Source organism: Setaria italica, chromosome II, assembly GCF_000263155.2.
Source record: "Setaria italica strain Yugu1 chromosome II, Setaria_italica_v2.0, whole genome shotgun sequence".
NCBI lineage: Eukaryota > Viridiplantae > Streptophyta > Magnoliopsida > Poales > Poaceae > Setaria > Setaria italica.
In genome coordinates this window covers 24,594,926-24,605,156 of record NC_028451.1, presented here as the reverse complement: position 1 = coordinate 24,605,156, position 10,231 = coordinate 24,594,926, and the positions used below count along the sequence as shown (strand labels likewise).

The window sequence follows — 10,231 nt, the reverse complement described above, 5'->3', positions numbered from 1 at the left end:
GATGTTCGTGATTATGCATGCACGCACGTTGCTAAACGGACTAGCTAAATCATCCTTCGTCGCTAAGATCCCAAATATTACGGATAGAAGAGACTCTGTAAGGCTAAAGTGTATCGTACTCAACATTCATACAACTTCATATTGGACGGTTTAAAAGCAATGGACCTTTATATACGTTTCAAAAATTAGCCAGCAAAACATTCTAACGTAGCTCAATCAAGAGCAGGATCCTTTCTACTTCTCTCCTGTTTTAGATTTCAGAACTAAATTTTGCTGTCGAAAACATCCGTCGTAAGAGAAATATCTCTCCCATTTACGTCTTGCCGTGTTTCTTTTTACAGTAGTTTTGTTCAGGAACATTAAAGATCGTAAGTGTTAGCTTGCACTGCGCAAAAAATAAAATGGTATCACGATCTCATCTGAAAAAGATGTCCTCGTAGCCCCCAGGCAGACGAACAAGTCCCCTGAGAATAAGGTCTTCTTGAACGGCAAGCGTACATACTGCTTAGTTTCACCTGTATAAATCTAGATTTATTGGCCCACATGTACATTCCTGCCACTTGAAAAATGACTGGGGAAGCAATAAGGATGAACTCTTGGTGAAATCCAGTAGTCACCTCAATGAACTACCAAAGAGATGATGTAAGCATTCCGTGACCCAAAAATTACCGTACATGTCGAATCACCACATTCTAATAGAATGTAGACATATGGGTGCTCCCCAGTCAACTTCTGTTGCCACTTTGGGTGATTACCCTAGTCCAAACACCAAATTGAGTCAACAACTGAAACAACAGCTGCCATCACTTGGTTGATTCTTTTTGTTACCAGCAGAAAATGTAAAACCAGCCTTCCACATCTACCCAGAATGGCGCCAACTGCCGAGGTTTCCCACCTGCAACAAAAATTAAAGCATCAATTGAACCAATAGTGAATTACATCATGATTATTCAAAGTGCCACCACAAATAATTGCTGCATTGTTAGTTCATTTATTGATTCATTCCATTTAGGCTGTAGCGATGCATAAGAACATTAGCAGCAGGCCTCTATAGGAAAGTGAACTTTCACACCTAACCAACTAAAATAAGGACAGCAAGCCCCAAATAAGTAAACATTGCAGAACATTGCCACCATTACTCAAATAAGTACTCCCTCTGTTTTTAAACATATGACGTTCAAATGAACTAATTAGCTTGCATAAACATCATATATTAAAAAGGAAGAAGATTTTTGACCATCCAACTATCGACTCAGTTTGGTTTTGACCATCGAACCGCAAAATCAGGAATCTTTGGCCACCCAACTATTTAAACCGTTCATATTTGGCCATCGAGCAGTTTTGGTGGGTGGTTTTGCTGACGTGGACGCCATGTAGCGACGGAGCCCACTTGTCAGCCCTCCTCTCTCTCTTTCTTCTCTCCTCTCCCTCGCTCTCCTACGTCGGCCATCCCCCGCGCCTCCAGCCGCCCCTGCGCCAGCTGCCACCATCCCCCGTGTCTCCCCTATCCTGGCCCCACGCCAGCGCTTGCGGGCGCGGCCCTACCCCCGACGCGGCAAGGGGCGGCTAGGGGATTCAAAATCCCCGACACGGTGGTGGCTGGCGCATAGTGAGGAGATAATGGGGAGGTCGAGCAGAAGGTGGATGAGCTTCTGGTTGAGGCGATTTGGTTTTTTGGAGCACCGGCGACGAATTTGGTTGGTGGCTAGAGCTCTATTCGGTGGAGAAAATGGAGGAAGGGAGGAAGAAGATGGGGGCGCCGTGGTTTTGAAGGCAGGGGCGCGTGAATGTGGATGGGGAGATGGTCGCAAAGGTGCTGACGCTGGTCGGCTGGACATGGAGAGCGAGCTGAGGCTGACAAGCGCCTCGATTTCGAGGAACTCCGACAGCGGAGGGCTATGGCAGCACCGGAGGACTACTGCGGCGGCGACGGCGGAGTGCTACGGCGGCGACGGCGGAGTGCTACGGTGGCGCCGGAGGGCTACTGTGGCAGCAGCGGAGTGCTATGGCGTCAGCCGCGCTGCTCCTACTGCCACCTGCCGCCGTGCGCCGGGGAGGGGAGGAGGTAGGAAGGGCCATGGGGGGCAGGGGCATGGGTGGACGAGGTCGGCTGAAGGCTGGCGCGGTGGAGGCTTGCGCAGGGGCGGCCGGCAGCTGTCGGTGGAGGAGAGAGGAGAGGGAGAGGAGAAAAGAAAGAGGAGAGAGGAGGGCTGACAAGTGGGCCCCACCGCCATGTGGCATCCACGTCAGTAAAACCACCCACCAAAACCGCCCGATGGCCAAATATGAACGGTTTTAAGAGTTGGGTGGCGAAACATTCCTGGTTTTGCGATTCGATGGTCAAAACCAAACTGAGGCGATAGTTGGATGGTCAAAAATGTTCTTCCTATTAAAAAATGGAGTACAGATTTGTTCATACTCCCTAGATGAATGAACACAGCAAATGCTTATGACAGATGAAGCCAACTTACTTGTGAATATGAACGGACTCAAAATCATATATGCTTGAAACATTCTTATGAAAGTTGTGTCTGGTCAGTGTCAGAGTCAGTCCATCACAAGCACCTGTTAGTTCACACAAAAAATGGAAACAATGGTTCTCGGTCCAACAGAATCACTTCATGATGCAAGAATATTTTTTTCAGAAGTAACATGAATGACAAATGAAGCATAAGATCGTATTACAAAATGATTCGATGAAAACTTCCCATATACCTCGTTACTTGTAGCCAACTTCTTTCATTAAGTGGCGGTAGCTTCGTCCCCGTACCAAACGTTGCCAAAGGAATGCTATTGTTTCTTGAATGTTCAACTGTAATCTCTGTTGAGCAAGCCTAGATGGAATGGAAGATAAACATCAAGGCATGAAAACGTTTCAAACAATATCAAGGAGTAGAGGAACGAACCATCTGGCAAGACAACGCTGAATCCCACGAGTGATTGGTCGCATAAAGGATGGATCTCTTTGTTGATAAAGTAAACCAACCTAGCAGACAGCAACAACACCATCATCATATGAATATCATTAAAGTATTAAACCAACATCAAGTAGAGTTTAATCAAAATACCTCCATCATGGCAACAGCAGCAGGATCATCCAATATTTCCAAGCTGTCATCTGCTAGGTAGTTCACCTATGCAATACACAAAATAAAATGTTCTAAAACTCTTGTCTTTCCATAAATAGATGTTGTAAGATGTCCAAAACCAATTATATTTTCAACACATGCTTGTAAGACATGGAAACAAGGAAAGGTTTTCCACTTCTCTAATACTGTGCAATGAACATTCATCAAACATTCTGAATGCTGGCTTGTAAAAGGAAGAATATCATTACCCCAAACTCAGTGTTTACAAAGGACTGGACAAAATCCATTAGCTGAATCTTTGCCCACTTATAGGACAAGCCAGGATTGTCGTCCCGAGGTGGATGTCTCCAAGGTGCACCATGAGACAATCTGTTCTCTGGTACTTTGCCCTCACGGACATCTGAGGCAAACTTCTGCAACATTTGTAATGCTGTCTCCATTGCTGGATTCACGACGGAGACCTGGGGAGCAGAAATGAGACAACAGTCATGTTTTTCCCATTATTTTGTGTGCATTCTCCCAGGTCTGGTATTTGAACAAACACAAGAATGGTAAAAAAGCAGATGTGAAATAGGAAGCAACTTGAGTTTCATATTAGACAGCTGTCAGCTAAGTTTGAAAAAAATTACTCACTTGCAAATGTGCCAGGTATGTATCGATAATTTCCTCAATATTCCTGTCATGAAAAGCCCTGTAACAAAATCGAGATTAAACATTGGTAACAGTAAATACACAGCGTGCACAGTTAAGGTAACTAAGAAAGATGATCTTATCATGTATGCTGCAAAAAATTATGAAACAGAGCTACTTTATGAGACTCCAAACCATAAATTTGCTAAAGAATATGTGGAAAAATAACAAGTCTTGAGAAATAAAGAATCCAAAAAGATTCCCTAGGAACATATACAGTAGACAAAAGTGACAAAACCTGATACAGACTAAAAATAGTTCAAACTCAAATACCAAAGTTGTTAAAACTGTTGCACTTGTAGAATTTGTTGGATGGAACAAAAGCATATAAAATTGATGAATTTGCCCTTTTATTCAAAGACATATGCAATCCAAAATGCATAACATAGTATTTCTTCTATTTTTTAGAAATAGGGAGACCAAAAAGGTACATTTAGCCAAAAGAGAACAGAGTGAAAGTGAATCAAATTTAGGGATAAGATAGTGTCAGCCTGGGATAAAGCAAGCAAAATTCAGTGGCAATGCCAAGTGTGCATGTTACTTACTCTGGTCTATTCGCTTTTTGCTTCAGCATATATATCTCAGATAATTGTCGTGGGTTTGGTCCAAGAACCTCATCAACAACTTTCCACTACAACTTCAATAAAAATCAGAAACAAATTATGCACAAGGAAGAAAATTGTAGGAATGGAATACAATTATACATACATGTTTTATAAATGGCAACATCAGCAGATCTAAATTCTTACTACCTCCTGTTCACTGAAGAATTCAGAAACCATATGCAGCTTAGCTTCTTGTGGTGTCCAACCAAATGTCTGTCATCCAATAATTATGCTTTAAGTAAAACATAGCAAACCGGAAAGAAGGCACAGCATACCAAAGATAAAGTGAGCATACCTCACGAGAAATAAATATATTAGGGAAACCAAAATCAACGAATGCTTGAGAAGAATAGTACCTGCAAAGATTTGGAAAAGGAGCATGAGCTTATCAGTTTCCAGCAATGTGTTTATGTTACGAAAAGAACTCCATTAACCCCCATGACAAAGTGCAATGGTGCAGAACTAACTCGAATCAAGTGGCTTTTGTGAGTGCGTGTGGTGGGTTTGGTGGGGGGGGGGGGGGGGGGGTGTTCTGGCTAGAGAACAACATGTGGCGACAATGAAGATGCAACAGAGTCCAGAATAAGCAAATTCTTTAGAAGACTAGAACTTCATAAATATTTGCAAAAGGGTAATCCCATATCTACATTCCTACCAGGTATTCAGCAATAGTAGTTATATTCACCTAAACATGTATGTGAATAAATCTATCAGTTGTGATAAGTCGAATATTTTGTGAGAGAAAAAGCACAGCAAAAGTTGCACGCAGAAGCACAAAATCTATTTCTTGAATTGTCCTCTGTATTATAGATTTTTCTAGAAATCCTCTATTGTAACAGGTTGGAAGCAGTGGCACATCACATTTTTGCACCAGGCATGGCAGTATCCTCTAACCAATTACCCAGTACCATCATACAATAAACAATGTCATCGAAAACTCCACTGAAGAACAAACACGGAGAAAGCAGTAATGTACAATTCGGTTACAAGGTTATACTATATACAATGTGAACAGTTTACTGAAATGAACACAAAATAGATTGGGCAAAGTTGTTCATCAGAATTTAGATCGCTTGCATCTGACATCATTGATGGTATATTTTCCCAAATGCCACACAAGCTAGATATTGCAGTTTACAGAGTATGCTGTCCCTAACATGGGTAAATCAATTGATCAAGTATATTTGAGTATATCTGCTGTGCCAGGATTTGATAAAGCAAACATTGTTGCAAGGCAAGGAAAACAAGGCACAGGACAGATCCATGGGAATAGGAAGCCATGCTTGGACAGAAAAACACAGCAGCATCGCATATGAAATCCCTGTGGGCGGTAAATCTGGTTTATCCATCAAATTGTGTTCTGATGTAACTAGCACTTCAGTTAATGGTTTGGGTGCTAGTGAGTCAGTAGGAGCAAAACAACTAAGCACTGATAGTGCAGCCCGTATGACAAGCACTTAAGACTTAAGAGAGCACAGCATGTCTTTCTGCTTCTACCTTTAAAATAGCACCAAATGTACCTGGAAGAAATCCTCTAAAATTTACCTTGCCTAAATTTTTCCTCTAAAGCAAACATAGTACCTCTAAAATTTCCTCTAAAGCAAACATAGTACCTTTAAAATAGCACCAAACTGTAAACATAATTATTCTCTAATATTCAGGCTGCACAGGTTATGTCACTTAAGCTCTAAAACCTCTAGACATGACTGCCATAGAGCGTGTACAATGCAGGAAAAGAAAGCAGAAGAACTCACCCATCGGAAGTTGATAAAATGACCGGCAAGCACTGTTCATTGGCACCAAGCGCGATCACCCTCCAAATAAAGCTATCATGGTACATCGCTGCCGGCACCATCGTCTCGTCCTCGCAAATTGCCTTCCTCAGAACATCGACATTGTTTAGCACCAGCTTCGGCTGCACATAGACAAGCATCACAGATACAATATTAATGTGAAGTTACACCAAACCCTTTCTCACAAAGCCACCAGAACCCAACTTAAAATAGCACCAAATGTACCTGGAAGAAATCCTCCTCTGCCACACCGGACAGAACATCCAGCAACAGGCATGGCCAATCAGTGGCAGAATTGGCCAATGAGCGCGAGAACCGACCGGTTCTATTCATCTCCCTAATTGCCTCCTTCCTCCACCCCTCTTGCAGCCCGAGCACCTCCTTGGCCACCCTCAGGGCCGCCATGGCCTCCTGCATGTACGCCCTCTCCTCCATGGAGCAGTTGGTCGCCTCACCCTCACCAATGCAGAACGCGGTGTCGTACCTGCGCACCGCGGCGAGCACGGCCCTCGACCAGAGCGCCGGCACAGAAGTGGACGAAGAGCGGCGAGCAGGCACAGAGGTGGCTGAGGAGTGAGCGGCGGGCACCCCGGCCAGGCGGGAGAGCGCCGTGCTGAGGCCGTGGAAGCGGGAGAGCGCGGCGAGCACATCCTTGGACCCCACGGCACCTCGAAGGACGGCGGCGCGGGCGAGGCCCTCGAGCGCCGACTCGAGGCGGCGGCGGAGGTCGGGCAGCGAGGGCGGCGCCGCGTCGGCGGGGAGGAGGGACCACGGCGCCGCGGCGAGGGAGGCGGGAGAGGTGGGCGTGGGGTGGAGGAAGTCGACGAATGCGGTGGCGTGGGGGTTCTCGGACCAGCGGGGGAGGAGCCGGTCCAGGAGGAGCGTGGACTTGCCGACGCCGCGGGGCCCGTGGAATAGAAGCGGCTGCGGCACGCGCGGGCGGATTGCGTGGTTGTGGAGGACGGTCTCGAGGACGGGCCGCGGGATCACGCGCCACGGCCGGCCGCCGGCGGCCATGGCGGCGCGGCGGGGGCGGTAGGGTGGGGTGTGGGGTTTGGGGTTTGGGGAGACGGAGGAGAGTGGGAGTGGTGAGCACGAGTGGAAGGGGAGAAGGCCACATGGGAGTGTGAGATGATGGGCCGCGTTGGACCGGCTATGGACTAGGTGGGCTGTTTGGCCCTAGATGAAGCCCAGATAATCAACTGGGCAGGCCGCCGAGGTAGTTGGACCTGATAGCCATGTTACGAAAATTGCTTTCACATACATATATGATCTAAGTGATTTTGAACCATTTAATCTCCTGGTTGTAACACGATTGTGCAAATAGGTTGTATAGCAGGACTCAAGTTGTGAGCTTACTCTTGTTGTAGAGTGGTAGTGTTTTTGTCTTGGAGTGTGTGCGGCTGATTTAGGAATTTGTTAGATTTAGTTCGATCTCAACTATTTCGATCATAATTCCCATGTCCAAAATGCTCTAATAAGGTTATTTCTGTGTGACTACCAACGAACAGTCGAGGCCTTCCGTGAAAGTAAGGAATTTAACTAGAAGCAGTTTCAGTTTTCTCTAGAATTCATGAAAAAATTGTTGTATTATATTTTTCACATCTTTGTCAGCTATGAAAATTAGCCTTCACGACTTGTCTCAAGATACATGAAACCATTATTGAATTTGTAGTAGGTATTTTACCTTCTTACATGTGTTGCCCTTGCTAAGAAAATTACTCCAAAAAAATATGGTGTGCCCAATCTTGATCCAGCATAAATGAAGGGCAACTATGTACTCCCTCCGTCCCAAATTATAGACCGTTTTGACTTTTTTACATACATAATTAATGTTGCGTACGACTTAGATATAGGCATACAACTTAGATATAGGCATATAGCGTAAGTCTAAATATAAAAAAAACTATATATTTAGAAAAGATAAAACAACTTGCCATTTGAAATGGATGAAGCATGTCATTTTAATCCGCTCACTAGATATGCAGTTGATCCGGCATAAACGAGTACCTTTTTGTGAAGGTTATGGTAAAATTCAGGTTGTCCGGGAACAAGCTGCTGTCGTTTTCGTGGCCCACGACGACGAATTGTGGATCACACGCATATACATTGCAAAATGGTCGCATCCATACCATGAAACCATCTGAATTCTTTCTTTCCTAACGGAAAGGCAAAAAAAAAACGATCTGAGGGCCCCCGAACCCGTTGGTCCCACCTTGCATGAAAGAAAATTAAACCACCTAGCAATAGCTTAGCTAGTGGCGTCTTCCTCAGCATGCACGCACTCCAACCGTAAATAGATATATTAGCTAGTACATGGGCACTCGAGATCATCTTCCCGTCGAAATCAGAGGTCGTCAAAGCACCACCACGTATGCGCGCAATGATTTGGTTTGAGGCCCTGCATGGTATGGTAGCAGCTAGCAGCGCCGCGCGACCGTGATCTGCGTGCAGGCCCCATGCAATCTCGCGCTGCATCGGAAGCGGAACAACACGAACCATGCATGCATCCGAAGCGGAACCGCACGAACCAGGAACCACAGGATAGGGGGACCCTCCTCAAAGCAAGTTTCTGCTAGACACTACTGGGACCGGCCGGTCCGCCCAGCAGGGCTGCCTGCATGCCTCCGCCCTTCGCTTCACTGAAGAGGCGCGGAGACGGAGCGCAACAATAATGCACGCTGCGTGCTAGCGGCCGGCGAGTGTGCGGCCGACGCGGATCCGCAATACTACCATCAGGTTTTCAGCTATCTAGTGAGGTATACTGTACTATGTAGAGGTTGATTAGCATCTGCCTTCCCTTTGTTTGTCAAGGTATTCTAGCTACTGGATGCTGTCTACGCACATGCATGGTCACATGGATAGATCATGTAAATTCATGTCTGTCCTTATCAAAAAAAAATCATGTCTGACACTGCCCACTGGACAGCTATCCCATAGATTCATAGCTAGGTAGTATCATACAGGACCCCTTTGTTGGGCTTCACCCTACCGACTCCTCCGGTGTAAATTCTGTAGTCTGTAGCAGCAATATACGACACTGTGCAATATTGTAGGTAGTAAGCAGCCGGAATGCAAATCTAGATCTAAAATGAACTTAAAAAAAAGTGAAGGATCCGGAGGAGTCAAGGAGAGTAGCTTCACCGGCTCCGGCTTCACTCCGTCTCCATCTCACTACAACTACAGTAGCCGGAGCCGGCAAAAGGGGCCCATATCGTAGGTGAGTGGGCAAGCAAGAAGGAGCTGTATGTACCTGAGCGGATGCGCACGCACAGGCTTTAAGCGATCATTTTGGATACGTCGTGGAAACAAAATTCCCTAACGACGGTGCTACTATGATCTTTTTTTTTACTGTTGAACTTATTTCCACACCGTTATTTATCGTGTGGTTCTAGTCCATCGGTACTGGAATACTGAGCATTGATCCTAACCCTTAATACCGGTTGGTTTACATTAGTACCGGGTCTAACGGCTACTTCCCCAGGAGCCCCCGTGACCTCCTTTAGTACCGGTTGTGTCACACCCTGAAATTTCCGAATTTCAGGATGTGAATAAAAAGAATAAATAAACCATAATTTTCTCATAATTTTAAAATTTTCCCAACATTTAATTTTCTTTTACAGGAAATTTAGTATAGGAAAAATAATTGTTTGCTTTTATAAATTAAAAATGTTATTCTATGTCTGTGCATTCATGTCACTGCATCTTGGCGTTTCTTGAGTGAAAAAGTTTGAAAATACGTTTAGACGTTGCCCAGACCCTTGTGAGAATTTTCCATCTTTTTTCGGAAATTATTTTCCTTTTCCTAGAGCTAAATCCAATTTTCGGAAGGCTCTAGAATCTTTTTCACGAGCTCCAAGTATTTTATTTGGATTCTTTGTGTCCCAATCCATCTCTGAGATTTATCTCGGATTTTTCGGAATTTTCTAGGTATTTTTCTCGCTTTAGAAAACGAGTCCAGGTATTTCTGGAATTGTTTTCGCGCAGAAAATAAAATCAGAAATTCCGAAAATAAAAAGTCAACTCGAAAATATCTTTTTCCGAGTGTGGCCTA

At 44.9% G+C, this 10,231-nt stretch overlaps 1 protein-coding gene across 2 annotated transcripts; it reads right to left on the bottom strand.

Moving 5' to 3' along the window:
• Positions 1-292: 292 nt before the first annotated feature.
• On the bottom strand, positions 293-7,246 carry LOC101783836. Of its 2 annotated transcripts, none has more exons than XM_004956436.3 (12): positions 6,403-7,246; positions 6,139-6,299; positions 4,680-4,740; positions 4,532-4,597; positions 4,325-4,410; positions 3,723-3,780; positions 3,338-3,550; positions 3,069-3,134; positions 2,907-2,986; positions 2,716-2,834; positions 2,472-2,565; positions 293-895 (listed from the first exon to the last, which is right to left on the bottom strand). In XM_004956436.3, exons 1-10 carry the CDS (start codon positions 7,192-7,194, stop codon positions 2,720-2,722), a joined length of 1,698 nt encoding a protein of 565 aa, XP_004956493.2. In that variant the 5' UTR covers positions 7,195-7,246; the 3' UTR covers positions 293-895; positions 2,472-2,565; positions 2,716-2,719. The 2 variants fall into 2 exon arrangements, with proteins under 2 accessions (XP_004956493.2, XP_004956492.2); XM_004956435.3 differs by having other exon boundaries at positions 2,472-2,531.
• Between the last annotated feature and the right edge of the window lie 2,985 nt (positions 7,247-10,231).

Bases quoted from the DNA above. Each gene is read 5' to 3' on its own strand.
- LOC101783836 (XM_004956436.3), bottom strand. From the start codon at position 7,194: ATGGCCGCCGGCGGCCGGCCGTGGCGCGTGATCCCGCGGCCCGTCCTC. The intron at 6,300-6,402 runs GTACATTTGGTG...GTCTATGTGCAG, and splicing joins CAGAGGAGGATTTCTTCCAG to CCGAAGCTGGTGCTAAACAA. The intron at 3,781-4,324 runs GTAAGTAACATG...ATTTTGTTACAG, and splicing joins CAAAAAGCGAATAGACCAGA to GGCTTTTCATGACAGGAATA.